This window comes from Vitis vinifera, chromosome 13, assembly GCF_030704535.1.
Source record: "Vitis vinifera cultivar Pinot Noir 40024 chromosome 13, ASM3070453v1".
Taxonomy (NCBI): Eukaryota; Viridiplantae; Streptophyta; class Magnoliopsida; order Vitales; family Vitaceae; genus Vitis; species Vitis vinifera.
Window position 1 is genome coordinate 3,471,107 of NC_081817.1, and position 20,661 is coordinate 3,491,767.

At 36.1% G+C, this 20,661-nt stretch overlaps 1 protein-coding gene across 1 annotated transcript; it reads right to left on the reverse strand.

The window, feature by feature from the left end:
- Nucleotides 1–11,190: 11,190 nt before the first annotated feature.
- On the reverse strand, nt 11,191–13,604 carry LOC100261537 (AT-hook motif nuclear-localized protein 15). The gene is made up of 2 exons (XM_019223995.2): nt 11,544–13,604; nt 11,191–11,422 (listed from the first exon to the last, which is right to left on the reverse strand). The coding sequence occupies exon 1, from the start codon at nt 12,660–12,662 to the stop codon at nt 11,679–11,681; it is 984 nt and encodes a 327-aa protein (XP_019079540.1). The 5' UTR covers nt 12,663–13,604; the 3' UTR covers nt 11,191–11,422; nt 11,544–11,678.
- Nucleotides 13,605–20,661: the final 7,057 nt, after the last annotated feature.

Sequence of the window (20,661 nt, forward strand, 5' to 3'; positions counted from 1 at the left end):
TGTCTCAACTGATTCATGTCCTCTCAATGGTCCCTGACAGTGGTGCCATTTGATTCGTGTCCAGCTGGTGTCCCTTGATTGTGGTCCTCAGGGAGTAATCAACAAAATTTATAACCTATTACACCATGTACTAGGATAGCCTTAGCTAGCATAGCATAGTGGCTCTAGGGTCGTTCACTGGGATGGGTTTTCACTCTACAATTGATATTAATTCAAAGTTGAATTGGTGTCTTTTCATTTCAAGGTTAGCTTTAAAAGAAAACATAAAGATGTTTGAATGAAAAAGGTTTGGTTTTAAACTAACCAAAAATAGTAACTGATTTTACTTACAAAGAAAAGTGTTTCTTGGAGTTTAGATCACTAGGTTCAGGTTCCTCATACAAAAAGGAGAATTCCGGTCACTTGTTTTTTTTCCTCGTATTAGAGAATTAACATATAGTTAATTCTCTAACCGGTGTGGTACAGATGCTTCCCATTAATGGGTTCAAACACTAAATCCCTCTCACTGATGCACCTTGCAATGGCTCGTGCCTCTCACCTAGCATTTGCCATTCAAGGTGATCTTTAACTTTGGACTTCCCTTCTCAAGCTCGCAAGAGATAACTAATGGATGTCTCCTTAGAATCCAAAATCTTACCAAGTGTTAGCTATTCTAGAAAATCCTACCTCTAAACCACCTCCCAAAGGCTCGCAAGAGATAAACAAGTGCATCTTAATGAACGGAGATCACTTGCCTTATCAAGTGTTGGCCCAGGTGATTTAGAGGCGTTTTAAGTTAATTAAAAAGATAAAAACCATTAACGGGTCACACTTTCTTTTCATTAAAAACTAAAACAACAAAATTTCCAATTTATGCATGAGGAAACTTACCCGGCTTTCTTCACTCCAAGAGACGAAGAGCCTAGCCTCTCATCCTCTAAGGAAAAATCCTCAGAGTTTGATTGACTAGAAAGAAAACTAACGAGAAAACAAAAATATGAAGGAAAAACAGAGCAAGTGCTTTATTCGTCGATTCCATAGATATCTCATTCTAAAGAAAATTACAAACTATATATATGAGGTTATTTCACCCTTTTGTTCTTACTTAAAGACTAAGGAATCCTATGATAGGTGGGTTACAAGGAGACTTTGGGGATTTAGACAACAAATATCTAAAGCAAAATATCTCAAGATGTCGGTTGGAAATATCAGGAAGCTTCAGGAGAACTCCGCGACACTGTATACTGAGAGAAAAACTCTCCGAGTAAGCGCTATCAGAGGATCCGGATATGTCTAACCGGAGAAATTGAAACGTCCTTCTCTCCTATCCGGCGTCAGACTCCGGATGTGAAATATCCGATCAAAGGATCCGGACATGTCTATCCGGAGAAGTTGAAACGTCCTCCTTTCCTATCCGGCTGTGAGATATCCTGCGCCGCCAGGCTATCCGGATCAACTCCATCCGGATTCCCCCGGGTGGAAGGAGCTATGTCGCAAGGGGGACCGTCTGCGTGCAAGATGTAGGGACCCCTCTCCCGGATGACACGGAGCTCAAGGCTATCCGGATCAACTCCATCCGGATTCCCCAAGAGGACATGTGGTGCGCTCCCCTATCCGGACTCCCTCAGGGAGAAGCACACGGCACTCGTGAACATCACACCCGGACGATAGCATATCCTATCCGGATATGTTGTCCGAATCATGGACTTAAAGTGAGCAAGCCTTGCTTCGTCATTCGGACAGCCTGCCACAGACCATGTTCCGCCGTCATCCGATGGTGTGTCCGAACGCCCTGTCTGGACATCTTTGCTCCTTGCATTCCGGATTTGTTTATAGCAAAGGACTTCAAAGCTTTGGTTCTTCATGTTTCTGAGCTTTCCATTGCTTTGCCATGGATTCCAAAGAACTCTCCTCAATCTCGGATTGCTTTGGTGATAAAAAAGCTATCAAAATACCAAAACTTAACACAATTTGATTAGAATTGATTGCAAGGGTCCTTAATATGTTAATTGGGTTAAAAGGTGATAACTACTACTCAAAAGTGTTTAAAAGAGTTAATTACAAGCTATGAAATAGCACTTTTTGAGTAGTAATCAGTGACCCAATAAGTTCTTCAAGTGAAAGCTTGGTAAGATCCTTTGCTTCTTGAATAGCCGCCACTTTTGTTTTCCATTTCTTTGGTAAAGACCTTAAGATCTTCATGATTTTCTCTACTTTGGTGTAGGTCTTTCCTAAGCTTTCAAGTTCATTCACCATCACCATGAACCTGGAAAACATTTCTACAATAGATTCAAAATCCTTTATAGAAAATAATTCATAACTATGAACAATTAAATTGATTTTTGACTCTTTCACTTGATTTGTTCCTTCATGAGTTATTTCAAGCAATCTCCAAATTTCTTTAGTCGATTTGCATTGACATATTCTATTATATTCATTTCTATCCATAACACATTACAAAGTGAAAATGGCCTTACCATTTAATTGAAAATTTCTTCTATCAAGCTCATTCCATTCTTGCTTGGGTTTTAGAACCATGACTCCATCAACTAGTTTTGTAGGAAAAGTTAGGTCATCTTCAATGACGTGTCATATGTCTAAATCGGTTGATTGTAAATACCAAGTCATTTTAGTTTTCCAATAGGGATAGTTGGTTCTCGTAAAAAATGGAGCTCTATTTTTTTGCAAAACTTTCAATTTGAGATGAGCTTGATGGAATAACCATGTCCTTTTATACTATTAAGTCTTAAACAAGAGACCTAGCTCTTATATCAATTGTTAGAAAAATTAGACTAATCCAACCTATGGTAACCACCCCAGATGAGGAGGGAGAGAGGGAGGGGGGGAGGGGGTGAAAAGGGTTATGGTTTTTTTTTTTTTTTTGTAAATTTAAAATATATGAAAATAAAATACAATTGTATGAAAGTATATAATAAAACAATATAAAGACAATTTGCATATAAGTTAAAAGAATAGGGAAGAGAGAATGCAAACATAAGATTTTATAGTGGTTCGGCGCAACTTGACCTACATCCACTCTCCTTTAGCTTCAATCCCAAGCTTGAGGTTCCACTAATTCAACGCTTCCAAACCAAGCCTTCAAACAATACAATTGAATTATGGTTCCAATCCACCATCTTGGACTTTTGGCTCCAAACACCCTTTACAATTCTCAAAAGATACCACACTCTTGAACAACCTCTCAAGCGATACCCCACACTTGAGAATCTTCATCTCAAAGATATACAAATAATTGATCTCACAAAATCCTAATACAAAAATTTTAAGCTCAAATGATACAAGAAAACTAGGATTGAATGGTGCACTAAAAATATGCAAGTTTTAAAACAATGATGCACTCAAAACACTTCCAAGACTCAAATATATTCAAGAAAGGTTTGGGAAGGTTGAGTTTTTCAATAATGAAGATTTGGAGCCTTTTTATAGAGGAAAAAAGCCAAACTAGCCATTGGGGGTTCGACCAGTCGAGCTGGGGGTCAACCGATTGACTAGCCGTTAGCATTTAAGGTTTGGCAGGTAACCATTGGACTTCGACCGATTGAGGTGTGGGTCAACCGGTTCCTCATCCGGTTGAACAACCATTCTGAAAGAAAGAGAAGGTTTTTTGCACCCCTCGACTGGTTGAGCTGGTAGTCGACCGGTTCCTCATCCAGTTCAATCGGTTGAGCCGTTTTTTTATCAACAACCAACTTTTTCAACTTAAAACCTTTCAAAACAAGTTCGAAAAACATTTGACAGAAGGTTCATTTGACAGAAGGTTTTAGTTGAAAACATGAAATCATCTAATTTTTTAAATATTTAAAACAAAATAACTCTTGGATGATTTTGGTGCATAAGTAAAGAATGTAATACATGAAAATCCTAGTGCACCAACAACCTCACAAAGAGATCTTATGAAACTTAGGTCTTGAAAAACCTCATCTTTGAGGTGATATTCTTCTTCATGATTTCTCCTTGGCTTGATTTGTTTTTGTGATTGCCACTTTGAAAATCGTCTTATCTAATCACATTTGAAATATAATCATTAGTTCTAAACCTTGTTTTGTTATCATCAAAACCGAGATTAACCAAACCTTGGTTTCACAATCATATTTTTCACTTGGTTTTTCTTCTTCAACATCTTCTTCTTCCTTAGTTATAGCTTTGAGAGCTATGCTCTTTTTCTTTTTGTCTTCACCTTCTTGTAACTTTTGTGCCAAATTGATCTCATATGTCATTAATAGCCCTATGAGCTTCTCCATAGGTAGCTTGGTCAAGTCTTTTGCTTCTTGAATTGCAGTGACTTTTATATACCACTTTGATGGGAGTGACCTCAAGATCTTCATCACCTTTTTGAATTCCTTTTAGGTATTTCCAATACTTCAAGACCATTGACAATGTCGGTGAACCTAGTGATCATCTCAACAATAGTCTTATTTTCTTTCATAAAAAAACAATTCATAGTTATGAACAAGTAAATTGATTTTTGACTCTTCCACTTGATTTGTTCATTCATGAGTTATTTTAAGTAATCTCCAAATTTCTTTAACCGATTTGCATTGACATATTCTATTATATTCATTTCTATCCATAGCACATTGCAAAGTGAAAACGACCTTAGCATTTAATTGAAAATTTCTTCTATCAAACTCATTCCATTCTTGCTTGGGTTTTGGAACCATGACTCCATCAACTAGTTTTGTAGGAAAAGTTGGGTCATCTTCAATGATGTCCCATACGTCTAAATTGGTTGATTGTAAATACCAAGTCATTTTAGTTTTCTAATAGGGATAGTCGGTTCCCATAAAAGATGGAGCTCTATTTTTTGCAAAACTTTCAGTGTGAGATGAGCTTGATGGAATAACCATTTCCTCTTGGACGATTAAGTCTTAAACAAGAAGTCTAGCTCTGACACCAATTAAGAAAATAAAGGTTAATCTTAAATGAGAAAAATACTCAAGAGGGGAGTGAATTGGGTTTTTCAAAAACTTTTTCAACACAACAAATTCAAACACAATAAAAACAAATATAATGAGATAAAGTTAGGGAATTCAAACTCAAATTTTATAGTGGTTCGACACTTTCTTGCCTACGTCCACTCTCCTCAAGCTCCTAACCGAGTGAGGATTCCACTAACTTAAAACTTCAACCAAGTTTCTAATCTTCTTTACACTTGGATTCCGGCTCCAATGGGCTCTTACACAATCTCTTCAAGATTCAACTCACTTGAAGGTTTTAACACTCAATTTACAAGAATGATCTTCTATCAACCTAGCTCAATAATGACTCAAATACAAATCAAAGCTATGATGACTCACAAGGGTGCACTAAAAGATATGCAAGTGAAGATTTAATGCACTAAGAAAGAAATGAGAGTTTTTAAGGCAAGAACAAGTGGGTAGACAATTAAATGCAAGTGTTCTTTATATCATAAATGAAGTGGAGCTCTCAATTTATAGGTTTCTAACCTCGGGAGCCAAGAAAAACAAAAAACAACCTCAACCGGTCGAGCTGGGGGTCGACCGGTTCACTAGCTGTTGGAGCATTTAATGCTTTGGCAAATTACCATTGTTTCAATTGGACCTCGATCGGAGGTCGACCAAGAAGGGAAGGCTACTGGATGAGAGATAGTGTTTTTAGCACTCCTCGACCGAACCTCGATCGGGCAAGGAGAACCAGTTGACCGATTCCTTGGCCGGTTGAGCCGGTTGGCCAAAGCCTCGACCAATTCAACCTTTTGGCCCCGAAAACCTATCTTTTTCTGTTCTTTTATTTTCTAACACTTAGGCAAGGTCTTTAACTAAATTAATATGCCAATTTTGAAACGTTTTGCTTAAGGTACATTTGATAAAACTCGGGTTTTAATGAGATTGTAACTTTAAATAATAAACCGAGTTTTCTAAAGATGCATGAAATGATATGTAAAACCTAAGTGCACCCATGCATTCATTTTACATTTGTTTCCTATGATTAAAAGTCTTCAAAACGTCTTGATCTTGTATGCATTAGGTCCTTTGATGAATTTCAAAATTAATACCTGAGATTCTTTACAATTCAAACTAATCAATAACTTTACCATGGTTTGTTATCATCAAAACCTTATTAGGAGAACCCTTGGGCTGACAGTATATTTATGCACTTGCTTATGATCATAATTTAAATTGATCTTAATCGTTTAATTACGTGACTATATCAACAAAATCATTTTATTTTATTTTATTTTAATTAAAATCCAATTTTTGGACACAAAATTTTTTACGTGAAAGCTTATCTCTTTTATTTCACCAATAAATTGTATTTTGAAAAAACACTAGGACTTTGTTAGCGAGTTTGTCCAATTAATTATTAAACCAAATTACATCTCTTCTTCCAAGCATTTTTCAATAAAAGAGCCACGTTGAAAAATACTTTTAGATTCATTTTAACTTACCTTGTTTATATTAATAGTTTTTTTTAAATAATTTGAATTTATTTATTACAAAAATAATTTATTATTTATATTCATCCATTAATATTTATAAAAAAAATTATTGAAAATACCCATTGCAAAGTATTAAATTAAAAAATTATTGGGACGTGAAAAGGGTAAAAAGGAAGAACATTTATGGAATAAAAAAAACTATAATATAGTGTTTTCAAAAAATATTTTTTAATTATTTTTCGTTGTTTTTTAAGGAATGCTTAAAAAGTAATATATAATAATTAAAAATAAAACATTAAATATAAAAATTATTTTTAAAACATATTTAAAAATATTAAAAATATTTCAAGTTTTCAAACCAATTTTTGTTTTATTAAAACTGTTTTCAAAAACTATTTTTTAAAACTGTTTTCAAAAACTATTTTTTAAAACTGTTTTCAAAAGCCCTTACTAAAGACAGCCTAATTTTTTGTATGAATTGAATAGTAGCTTGATAAGATACTCTAGTTGAGCAATAACATTTGATAAAACCACATCTTCTAGTGATTGCCATTAATGGAAAACAAGCAAACCAACACAAGTAGGGTTTCAGACAATGAGTCACCTGATTTTACACTCAGTACTGGAGCTTAATTTCAAGCCACGGACCAGCTGCCAAGTTATAAAAACACATCCTCAAACCCATGTGCTGAATATGTTAAACAGGCAAACGGTTTACATAAGCAAGCTTGGTAGTTGACAGTCCTACAGGCCATGGCTGCTTGAGGTTCCCATTGGAACTACCTGCATGCTAGGAGCAGAAACGCAGAGAGCTAGAATATCGAAAAATCCGGCACAGCAGCCGGTCATGTATGTTATGAATTCATTTTCCTTTTCACCCATCACTTTGGAAATAATTCAAGTTCAAATCACATCTCTCCAATGTCTAATCCATCGCATATTTAGTGACCAGCTGCCACCTATATATGTTATCATTCATGATGTAAAGAGGCATTTTCAATGTCCTTATATGATCCAAAAATAGTGCACTCTTCATCTACATTTCTCAATTTGGAAATCAGCAGATCAGCTAGTCGAGAGAAAAAACAATCCCAGACGTTACTATGACACAGATATTGCACAATCATCCAAATATATTACTAGTTTTGGGACACTGGGATTGGGGAACTTCTTTTCCTAAGCAAGAATGAGATAGTGATATAAGAGTAGAAAAGTGAATTCAATCACACAGCAATGGTGATACAAAATCTGACAGCCAGAAAAACGTAGCCGATATTTCTTAGAAAAATCAGAAGATCTATCAAGAAAGAGCTGAATCTGAATTTCCTGATTCCAGAATAGTATACTATTGTGCCTACCAAAAGGAGTAGGATCCTCTTCTACGTCCTAGTTTTCAATAAGGGGCGCCTTAGCTAGGCCCTTTTCTCACTGATCTTCGACCAATCCTCTTCTGTTCTATGAAAGTAGTGTACAAAGCTAAGCCGCTCTTGTCTATCTCTGTGGTTTCTGTCAGCTCTTTCCAAGGAAGAGGTATCCCCTCTATGCCCCCTCTTTCAAGGGTAACTATAATAATTAAGTGGCGAATGGATGATTCCTTATTTGCTTCTTTCCACGCCATTTAATTATGACACAATTTCCATCTCCTTGAAAAACTCCTACAAGAAGCTTTTGAGTAGTGTTGCTACAAGGAAGCAGCTTTCCCAAAACCATGCTGCTTATGAATGAAGAAACCATGCTGCTTACGAATGAAGAAACCAGCAGGCATGACTGAATGACTTATTGACATATAACTTTTCATCTTTTAGGGTAAAGTCATCATAACTCAACACTTTAAGACAGTCCATAAGCTTCCCATGCACATAGAGAGAGAGAGAGAGAGTCACAGTTTATAAATGAACAACATTCACAAATACTAAAAACTGCTGGAGAAGAAACATAATTTCACGAATGATGTTCATTAACAAATAAAAAGAGTTTCTATGTAAATAAAAAAGAAAATATAAAAGAAAAATAGAAGGAAAGAAGATAAAAAATAGATTTAAAATTAATAAATTATTTTTTCATGCTATGTCAAACTTATTTAACTTATTTTATTTTTTCGACATAAAGATTAAATAATTTAAATATATATAAGTTTCTATACAATTTTAATTATATTTGATTTTCTTTGATATTTTTTATAGGGCAATCAAATATGAGAAAATCATCATTTTCTTTAACATTTTTTTTTTCTTAGTATACCCAAGAACCAAACCTAACCTAAGTGATTTTTTCCCAACTCACCATCTCCAGATTAATCTTTGTTGCTGTTCACTGTGGTTTCAAGAAAAAAGGGAAAAGAATAATAGCAAATTAATATGAGGGCATGGAGGTTTTTTCCCCTACACCATAACTAGAAACTGAGAAGGTGCATATGGGTCACATCATCATATGAGGAGCATCAAATTGACTATGAACAAAAATAAAGAAAAGTTTTATGGAATATGATAATGAACTTAGAGGGACAGATGATCAGCATTCATTTCATTGACTCAATGACAGAAGAGATTAGAAGTCAGACTTAGGCCAACAAACCATATCCATTTTTGGATAAATAACCCAACTCAACAATGTCCCATGGACAAGTAGTGGTGTATGTATTACTTAAAATAACCATATGCAAGCACACAAAATCAAAGCCTCAAAATTGGAATGTGGTAACCAAGCTAGGACTGCGCAACTCAATATATCACAAGAGGTTGAATAAACGTAGTCATGATATAATGCATGCATCATTCAAAAACATGGGGAGTCAGAACACTTGCATACACCATTATGATCCTTTTTACTTGCTAGCTATAAACAATTATCATCCATATGCTCAATCATAATGTACCCCGAGAACCCTATATTACATATATCGGTTATGTTAACATTAATTTGGCATGGGCAAACCCGAACTAAAGGCAAGTAGACCTTATTCCCTCCTAAGTTTTGTCAGAAAAATGCTATAGTACTGCTGGTGTTTAATGGATTTCAAGTTTGACATCCTACACTGATGGATGTTTCTTTTACTAATGCATGTATGACCAAATCAAATATTAAAGGAAATTTGTTAAAACAAGTCATAACCAGCCTAGAGCTTCTTTCGGTCAAATATATCCCGGACATGTCCATGTTCAATATTACTTAGCTATCTACATTTGGAAGAAAAAAAAAAATCAAATTTCTCTATGTTGACTTATGTAGAGTCATGACCAATTCTTGCCACTTGTCCACATTCAGACAAATGAGTACCAACCACCAAGGAAATTAATGTCATTATGCTTACATCAACCAACTTTGACCAGAAAGAGAAAACAAAACAAGGCCACGAAAATAAAAAACACCTATTAGAATTCTTCCAGAGCTCAACTAATACAAATCAGATAATATGTTTACTAACTGCATATAACATTCTATTATATATCAAATGGACCTACTTATTAAAACCATAGAGTGGTCCTTTATCATCATTTTCTAATAAAGGAGTTATGAGTCGATATTATATTTTTCATACACTTGGTCATATTCATAAATGATCAGCTAATACCTTGGAAATTTATTAGTGATTATCTTACATCAACCAACCTTGACCAGAAAGAGAACAAACAAGGCCACCAGGAAAGAATCACCTATTAGAATTCTGCCTCAGACTAGTTCAACTACCACAAACCAAACAATATCTTTACTGGATGCGGTAAAGATTTTTCATACATTATAAACTCAACAAATCATTGATAAGCCTTTGTCACTATTTTTGGATGTAATGGTTGTGACTTCATATAACACGAGATCCCTATTTTACATAGCCAATAAACAATCTTGTTATTCAATTCCCCATTGTTTCCAGTGTTAATTTCATGTACCTATATAGCATAATATTCAGTTCTTCACTACTCATAACAATTATTACTGTCGCACTGCTTGTTAATCAGCATACTATGCACTCCTCAAAATTATAGAAACATTTTACTTCATTACTTGCATAGAATGTCATAAAATTCATAGATCTCATAAAACTTCAACCTTGATCACTAAGTGATTGCATATATTAGCCAAGAGGAGAAGAAATTAATAATGGAGAGGAATCATGAAAGGATAACTATATATCGACCTTCAAATCTCCAACAGAATATTTAGATAAAAATGAAATGTGAATAATAAAACTGAAGACTTACAAGATAGGTTGATGGAGGTGTATATGATCATCATCTCTATGTGTAAAAGGAAATTATAAAGTAAAAGGTAAATGACAAAGAGGGAGATTCACTACTAAATCCTTATCATTAATGGTGTAGATACTAGATAGTCTACCATAGGAAAAAGAGTTTTGTTAGAAGTGACAATTTGCTTTATTTAGGCAGGAATGCCCCTCCAGCTCATGGAGAGCCATGAAACCCTAAAGCCCCACCAAGTGTTCACTCCCTTCTAATCAAGTTGAATGATGATAAAACCCATTTGGGGAACCATGCAGATGAATCGCAGTGATGTGAAAGCATGCACAGCATACACCAGTCAGTTCTAACCAACTTGGAGTGATTTGACCTATATGTGGGAATATACAGATGAATCACACCCAGCTTTAATTTCATCTGCTCTATGTACCACAATGATGTGAAAACATGCCCTCACATGTCCCAACCCATCCAACTTGGAGCAAGTTGATCTATTTTTGGGAATGTAAATAGGAAGGAAACCAGTATTTCTCTCTTTCCCTCTCCCAAAATGAAGATTTTTCAGTCATTAATTAGTCCACAAATCAAAGTCCATGTTCAAAATTCTTATAATTAAGCGAGTATTGGATACTCACAGGTCCTACACTGTGATTCACAGTGGCATCACCATCCTTTCCCGGAAAATAGAACATGATGAGAGAAAACATTATTTATGCTTACCAAATAGAAGAAGCTAGCCCCTTTCTCTTTCTTTGGCTCTTCATCCATTTCTTCACCACTACTCCTCTCTTGCCTACATCTACATGGTTAGAAATGGATTGCTCCCCTACAAGTAGATTAGCCAGGGAGAAGAAACAAAGGCACCCACAAGTTTCAGAACATCAAAACCTACTAAGAAATGAGATTCACAAAGGAAAAAGAAAAACCAAGTAAACAAAAAGTTCTACCTTGCTTGCTATGCTTACAACAACTGTCAAACATTTTGCACAAACAAGTTAGCAAAAACCAAACTAACAAGCCCCTCTCTTTCTCTCTTCTTCGATCTTCGTCTTCTTCTTCTACTTCTTCTTCTTCTTCAAGTCTTAGTAAGGAGGTGGACGTGGAGGAGGTGCCCAAAAAACGTCATGGGGCATTTGTCCATTGGGTAGAAGATTGGGGGGGAGATTGTAGATGGGCATGGAAGATGGATCGACCAAACCATGAGATTGAGGTGCTGAAGTGCCACCAGTTCCTGAATTCACCCCTGATGTTTGTGGCATTTGTATTCCTTCATTTGCTGGCTCATCTTCAAGCGGCAAACGCTCGAAAGTCGCATTGGAAAAGGTGGCAGCAATCACAATCACTGGGCCCGAAGCCATAAGCGCACCCACAACGCTTCCACCTACCACCTGCCCTTGCCCTCCGGCCAAATAGACCGTCAGCCCAGTAGCCCCCGGTGGGGATGGCGCTGGCAAGAATGCTCCCGATAGAGACAGTATCTCAAATCTGCCTTGAAGTGTGATTACGCCTCCTGGAGCTGCCGGTTGCCGGAGGGTGACATTGTTGACAATGCCGCTGGCACTGAGGACCGAGACCCCACGGTGGCGGCGCTGAGCAAAGTTGGCAATACTCTCCGCGATGTCGCTTCCGCTGCTGATTTCTAATACATGGCTTCTGAGCGCATTTGGGCTCTCTTTAGTAATGACTATCGGAGGCTTCGGCTTGTTTTTTGAACCGGGCGGTCGGCCTCTGGGCCGGCGACCAGCACTACTAGGTTCGGCGATTTCGTGGCCGCCAGCGTTCTGCTCACTGTCTTCCAGGTCGATTTCTCTGCTGTCTTCTTCCTCAGGGTTCTGATTGGCAGCACTAGGGTTTGGGTTAGTGTTGCTGCTACTGCTATTTGTGGCGGTCGTGTTGGTGGTGGTGGTAGTGTTGTTGTTGTTATTGTCCATGAACTCTTGCTCTCTTCTGGGTCCAAGGCGGTTCAATCCACCCTGGTCATCTTCGGTGTTTCTGAGGTGAAGCGACGGAGCCGAGGACATAGGGTCTCGCATGGCCACATTCCCGGCCCACCAACGATGCGTCATGTCTTCTTCTCGAAGAAATCCTTACTATTCAAGAATCAAAACAGAAGAAAGAACCGTAAATTGGTTAAGAAAAGGTATACCCGCTTAGCTTTGCTTGCCTTCTCCTTATTCCTCTCCTCTCCTCTCCTCTACCTGGAATCTGATATATGATTACAAACACCCAACTTTGAAAGCTTCGATGCACCAACCAGCTGCCTTTTGCTTCCACTGATACAAATTGATTGAGAGATTACGCAACCCGGAATATGGATGGAGGATAACTCTAATGTTCTTCTCTTCTTGGTTCTTTGTTTGTTTCCTGTTGTGGATTGAGATCTAACAAAGAATCCCAACTCCAGCAGATAGAATCCAAACCTTATCCTCTCCCCCTCACCCAATAATCCATCCAAACCCACCCAACCATGTTGCATGAACCAGACATTAGCCACATGGGTTTTTACTCGATTCTCATGAAACCCTAATCATTACCCTCCAATTCCAAAAATCAGATCCAGAAAACGCAAGTGAAGATAAACAACTTCAAACCCAGTTCCGAAATTTCATAACATGTGGCGATCTAACATCTAGCCCCCCACAAAATCGCATCAAAAGACTCAAAGATTTAGCTCAGCTTGCACTTTACTTCATTCACCAGAAGCAAACGCCCCGAACTTATCACGTGCACACACGGTAAACTCTTAACTCCCACGCCTCTCTGTACTAAGCGTAAGAACCAGACGAAGAAGGAGAAATTGGTTTTGTACCTCTCTAGAATCACCCAGTACGATTTGGAGGATACTCGGCCTGGACCCCCCTCCCGCTGCTGGTCTTCCTACAGTTCTTTTTTCCACTACTTGTTCTGGTCCTGTGGGTGTACGTTAACAGATCGCGCACTCCCCTGGCGTACGATAAGGAATCAAAAGTATCCCTATATATACTGTACACTAGGTGGTTTTTCTGTGCCTGGTTTTGCCTTGTCTCCTGGTTTAAGCCTCTGACTTTCAATCCTCTACACCCCCTCCGCATCACTCTCCACCCACTCTACCCAATCACAAACCAACACGAATCCAAAAGAAAACCCAACGCCATCGTGGGTCCCCTCTTTTGGCTCCGCTGATGAAGTCTATATGACTCAAACGTGGCAGATTACACAGTAGAAAGAAAGACAACACCTGTCTGGAACTGTTGGCATTGCTTAAAGGGGTAGACTTTCTCTCACAAGGCGGAGAGGGCTGTGGGGTAACGTGCGCATGAGGGGGGGAGTGGGAGTGGGTGGTGGGAACACGTCACTGTCTGCAAGTCCCGACAAGGTATCGAATGCCAAGGTCTGGAACATCACCAAGAAAGGACGAGCCTTTTGAGCCTCGAAACACCGCCACCGCCTCCACCACCACGATCGCCACCACCATTACCACCACCACCACCATCCTTGAAGCTTCCTCCCTCCTCCATTTTCATCACCGTCTCTTCTCTGCCCTACGTTACTTCTTTTACTCTTTTTTTTTTTCCCTCTCTTCGTTCATCTCTGTCACCTTTTTTGGTATTCACCTTTTCCCATCTTTCTCAACCCACTACTGGGAAGATATTGGAAGAACAGTATCACTGTATCACGGCACCCTGATTTGATATGCAGCCTTTTCAGGGGGCTTCCTTCACTGCTACAAACTTAATATAGTACTCAGTTTTGGTTGTTTATTTTAATATTTGTCGACAGAGATTGAGGAAGAAAACTTGAATTCTTCTTAAAAATAAAAGCTCATTATTATATTTGCAAATGGGCTTCAAGAATGGCGATGCCATGACCATCATCTTGACTTGTCAATGGGGTTGAAATTCACTCCAACCAGTCCTCTCCATGCCACCATAGGCATAAATGCGCATTTATTTATTTATTTTTAATCCCTCCAATTATGAATTACCCAATCAAATTTAGATCATACATAAATGACACAACTAAACCTCATTTCAATCATCAAACTTATCCTACTTCTATGGACGGGTCTAAATTTAAGAAAAGATAATTTCCTTATCTTTGAAAACTATAAAAAAAAAAAAAAAAAAACTATTTTTTTCACTCAAAAAAATTATAAATTTTTCTCCCATTTTCTCATTTAGACTGAAATTTACCTTTTAAGGCTGCATTCAAGTGGGATGGAGTGCATGAACAGAGAAAATTCCATACACGATGCACATAAATATAATAAAATCCAAAAAATATGAGACAAAAGAAGAAAGGGAGAAAATCCTCATTAAAAGAGTGGGACACTCAAATCTTGATTTTGCATAATTGATGGAGTAAGTTAAAAACAGGACAGACGTGATCAGAGTAAAAATGGGTTGTCAACTTGTCAGCTGAGTGGGGAAGTGGGTTGGGTCTAGAATGATAGAATGACGGAATCTGAGCCCCATCCATGTTGGCTAGTATTTGAGGAAAGGCTTTAAAGTCAGTACCCAACCCGCTTCTCAGCATAATTCCAATTTAGGGAGGGGCATTTCAGTACTTGTAGTGATACGTACGTCTGTGCGAATCATTATTAAAAGGACAACTTGCATGGCCCCACTCGGCGTCTGTCGCCTGTCGCCTCTGGCCTCTGGCCTCTGGCCGCCACCCCCACCTCCAAGCTCAAGTGATGGATGGAATCATTACTTTGTTACGAGTTTTAAACCATGATTAGACTTTCTTTGACAAACTAACACCAAAACAATGTTGCAGTCTTTTTATCTTTTATCACATCTTGAAAATCATCACTCAATTCCGTCTTCTTCTTTTTTCTTTTTTCTTTTTTTGCCTTGATGTGATAATTAGGAATTTTAAGCTTTTTTTTTCTTTTCTTTTTTTTGTCAAAATTCGATTATGAAGAAAAAATTTGCACGTTGTGTACAATTTGATGTATGTCTTTCAGGTTGATGTCATACTCATGTACGTTAATCACATGCGCAAAGAGGGAAAGGACGAAGCCATGTTTTATTTTATTTGAATTTATGCTTGGATTGGAGTTTGAATATTGTTTTTATAATAATAATAATTCATGATCATATTTAGTACTTGTAAGCTTTTTTTATTGGGTTGCACGTGAATATAAATAAATAAAATTAAGATATAAAAATATAAATAAATGATCTCAAATGCCTCATGGACCTTTTTTATATGAATATATATAATTTTTTTTTAATTAAATATAATATAAAACATTATATTTTATTCTTTAAAGTTTAAGAAAATGAAAATATGAAAAATAAAAGAAAAAAATTTAAAATTTTTCTACCCATTTGTTGTAGAGTAGGAAAAGAAAAGGAGAAGTAAATTGTTGATTAAATATTTTTTTTAAATAAAAATTAAATATTTTTTTTATGAGATCTAAATATTAAAAAAGATGAAATAATTATTATATTTATGAGTTTAATTTTTTTATATAAAAATAATTCATTTTTAATATAAATGTTATTGATTATTTCAAATATTTATATGTAGATTTTAAGAAAAAAATGATAAAGGGTTATATTTTTAAAATCGGGTTTTTTTATTATTATTTTAATTAAATAACTAAAATTTTTATTTATTTATTTATTTCCTGTTCTTAACACTTTTCAATAACTAAATTAACCGAGTTGGCTCCACATGGTGGTTATTTGCTCACTAACAATTGTTGGCAATAATCCACAATAATTAGCCATAAGTGTTTAATATAAAGTGGCTGAGGTTCTCTCCCCCGTAGTTGGAACTCCTCTTTATTTGAAAATATGTATGTACTTTATAAGCTTTCAATAAGATGTAATTTCAACATCAACCCACGTCACAAGTTGGATGTAATTCAAATTTTGTGAACATCCTCTCCTTTAAGCTGCCACTTGTCCCTTAATTTGAGGCTTCCTGTGCCCTTAATTTGTGGCTGAATCCACCTTCCCCCAGGCTAACACCCAGTTTTCTATCTCTTTCTTTTGGAATTTTCTTTTCTTTTCTTTTTTCTCTCCTTCTAGCTTTTCACCTAGAGATTCCCTCAAAATTTTAATTTGTTTCATGTGCTACATTCAAAGTCATTATGATATTATTTAGAAGAGCTTACTCTCAATTGTGAGATATTGTCCGTTTTAGATCCAAAGGGATCTTCATAACTTTAAAACGCGTTTACAGAATTACGAGAAGTTCATATTTTTATAGTGTTAGAAACTTTCCTTCCTATCCGATGTAACTTTCCTTCCTATCTGATGTGAATATCACAAACACCCACGCGTCTAGAGAGTTATGAGGAGTTCATACTTTTATAGTGCCAAAAACTTTCACGTAGGACGTTGCGTCTCATAGGATTGTGTGACCAAACAAACAAATACCAACACCCTTATGGTCTTATCCGATGTGGATGTCACAAAGACACAACGTCCTCGTAGAAGGTTGTGTCCTATCCTTATGGTCCTATCTGATGTGGATGTCACAAACACCCCCCATGCAGACGCAATGTCACCATAAGGGTGTTGGTATTTGTTTGTTTGACCACACAATCCTATGGAACGCAACGTCCTCGTAAGAGGTTGCATCCTATCCTTATGGTCCTATCTGATGCGGATGTCACAAACACCCCCTATGCAAATGCAACGTCCTCGTAGGAGATTGCGTTCTATAAGATTGTGTGGTCAAACAAACAAACACCAACACCTTTATAGGGTTAAACAAACCCTATATTGAGGTTAGGGATTGACTCTTATAACATTTGTAATGGTCTAATCCCAACCGTATAGATATTGTCCGCTTTAGACCCAAAGTGACTTTCACGGCTTTAAAACGCATTTACATGGTTAAGAGAAGTTCATACTTATATAGCACTAGAAATTTTTTTTTCATATCCGATGTGAGATGTCACATTAGCAAATCAATTTAATAATTTAATATTAAGTTGTTAGGTGTATTAAAAGTTTTAATTAAATAAAAATCTAGTTAGATACAATGTATGAAAAAAGAAGAAGCATGAGTTATAAACGTGAGGTTTATGATTAAAATTCACTACGAAAGATATAGATTATAGTCACGTAGTTTTAGAGGGGTCATCAAAATTCTTAATTAAAAATGACTTGAAATGGAAAAATTTTGTGGATGACATTCCTAATAAATTCTATTGACGTGGCCATTAGATGAATCAAGTTTGTAATGGGTTTTCATTCCACTTAAAACAATGGGCTATTTCTTATCGCAACCAATATTCTATTATAGTTGGGGACTTTTTCTCTCCCTAGAAAAAAGCATTAGGGTTTTATAGGTACTATAGCTATTATATATGAGTCACACCCCTATTTTTGAAACCCAATTAAGAGAACACCCTCAATGACCCGTTTCAGGCACGGGCGACATCGACACCTGTATCTTCTTTGGCATCAACACTTTTGTCTTCTTCAACTCCTTTTTTTCTACAAGTTGTTTCACCATTCACCGTTGATATCTTCAATTCAACTTGATCTTTTTGTCAATTAGTTATAAGATTCAATCCCTAGGCTTCCTTCCTCCTTTCTTCCAGTACTATTGAATTTTTGACAAATTTTCGTACTGATTACTGATTTCTATGGCCATTTTTGTTTTTTGTTGGAATGAACATTGTATTTTATTTTCTTTTCCTGCACTTTCTAATTTCTAAGCTCTTATATTTTGAAAATGAAGAGATTCAAAAGGGAGTATGGATGGCTTTCTATAGAATGCCTTTATTCTTTCTGTATTTTTGTTTCAACAATAGTATCTCCTTCATTGTTACCATTTGTGTTGTGGGTTTCAGACCTTTCCTTGAGTATACATTCCTCTGACTTGTGTACACCGGCATTTGAAAATTATAGTAAAGATGAATCCACTTCTACCATGGAGAAAAAAAGGACACTGTCTACATGTTGATACTTCACAATGTACTCACATCCTTTGAAACCCAAGGTTTCTTCTTTGGAGCCTAAACAAGTCTGACTTGATTTTCTCTCTTCTCCTTAGCAATTCTGTCACATCTAACTTCCTTTTGAGCTGCAATACTTGCTGACTGATCATCATCTAAATTCCTGAATTTCCCATTATTCATATCTTCACTTGCAAAAACAATCTCTTTGGATATATAGAGTCACAAAACATGGGGACAAATGAACTAGTATCTTTCTCATTGGTCATACAAACATCCATGCTCGTAGAGGTAGTATTTGTTGTGAGAATATGGTTAGAGTAATTGAAGTAGTAGTTTCCATGGCTTGAATTAGATGCAAGGATACAAATACCACAACCATTACTATAACTACATATGCGAATGATAAGATAAACTCTCATCAAGCTTGACCTTATCAATATTTGCTTTGAGTGGAAGCTGCATCAGCCTCTTCATACTTTGGAACAACTCTCAAAACAATTGGAAATTGGAAAGCTCTTTTTTTTAATGTTATTATAAGGCTAATTCAACTAATCTAGACATAAAAGCAAGGACTGATCATTGTTCCAAAGCATCATATTACTATATTGTTTTTTTCCCCTTGTACTGAATGAATGCTTTATAAAGTTCAAAGAAGTTGTAATGCTTTGACTTGCTCTTTTTCTATTGATTATGCCCCACTAGAGGTGAATTTATAGAAAACTATAGTAACTTAGTGAATTGGGATACAATAGTTGGGTATATAATTATCTTCTTTTTACATTTGAAATCTTCCTTTACAAATCAGAAACCATAAATGTTGTTATTATGTCATTACCTCCTTTTAGGAATAGAGAGATTTTCAAAAAAGGAGATTTAAGACTTGATGCATTTGAGAATCATTCATGTACCCCCATCATAGACATCATAAGTTCTAGTTGGTACATATTCTTTAGGCTTTAATTTCTATTGATGCTTAATCATTTTTGTGTTCTAATGTATTCAAACAGAAATGGGAGTGCATTACCTTGTGAGAACCCTATTCAAGTTAGGATTCATGATATATATATAGTACTTGAAATGATTGGTTGCATTGTTGAGGTTTACAGTGGGAAAACCTTCAATTGAGTTCAAATCAAGCTTGAAAAGATTTATCATTATTTCGATGAGTTCTCAATCTCTTATAAGTTTGTGAAGCATTGAAGGCTTAGTATTATTGCCCCCACTCTCATTATCTAGATTGAATTTTGCACAATTTCTATATGTTTTAGTGTTTTATTTTCTTACAAAATGTCAGCTTTAGTAAGAACCAATAACTTAAAATCGACAATGTATATAAGGTCACCTTATCACGTCAAGGGCTACTAGTGAGCTAAGTAGGGTTATGACCTTTCCATGTTGAGTTAAAATTTGAAGGGCGCGCAGTACTTAGCTCTAATAAAATCCGTTGTTTTACTTGAGTTTAGAAAGTTTAGGTATTTGAAGACTATTTTTGAATTATTCTATTATTCTTGTTTTCTATTATGATTGTTTTTTTCATTCACAATTGGCAGTTTAAACCATGTGTGTCAACATCATGACAACGTACTATGTATCAAAATTAGTCTATAGAAATATTTTATTTTGGTTGTTAGGAGGGTAACAAATTCTTTTATATTTTGAATGCTACTAATTATATATATTACAAGAAATTCCTATTGGAAACAATAACAAGAGTATTTTTATTAAAGAAATTCATAGAATTTTGAAATTTGTATTGGAGAATTAAAAGAAAAAAAAATTTTCAATTTTGTATTTGATGATTTCTAAGAGGGAAAAAAAAAAAAAAAAAAAAAGCAAATGACTACATGTGGTTGTGGCCAACTCCAACCACATTACCTTTTAGTGGGGGACACATTTAGGATATAGCTACCAATGTATAGTAGGTGGTCACATCTATAATGCAGCTACAAGAACACATTTGTTGCAACTTACTCTTGGCCGCTATCTAATGCATGAACATGTAGCCACAACAAAGCTTATAATTGCACTATCTATGGTGACACTTGGTCACAATCAATTTGATATGGAACCTTATGTTGTTGTCATACCCTTTATGACCTTTAGTGGGGTTCACTAGCCACTGCTATGAGCTCTTCTTCATGTAGTGAAAGTTTTAT

Coding starts and splice junctions, on each gene's coding strand:
- LOC100261537 (XM_019223995.2), bottom strand. CDS start 12,662: ATGACGCATCGTTGGTGGGCCGGGAATGTGGCCATGCGAGACCCTATG.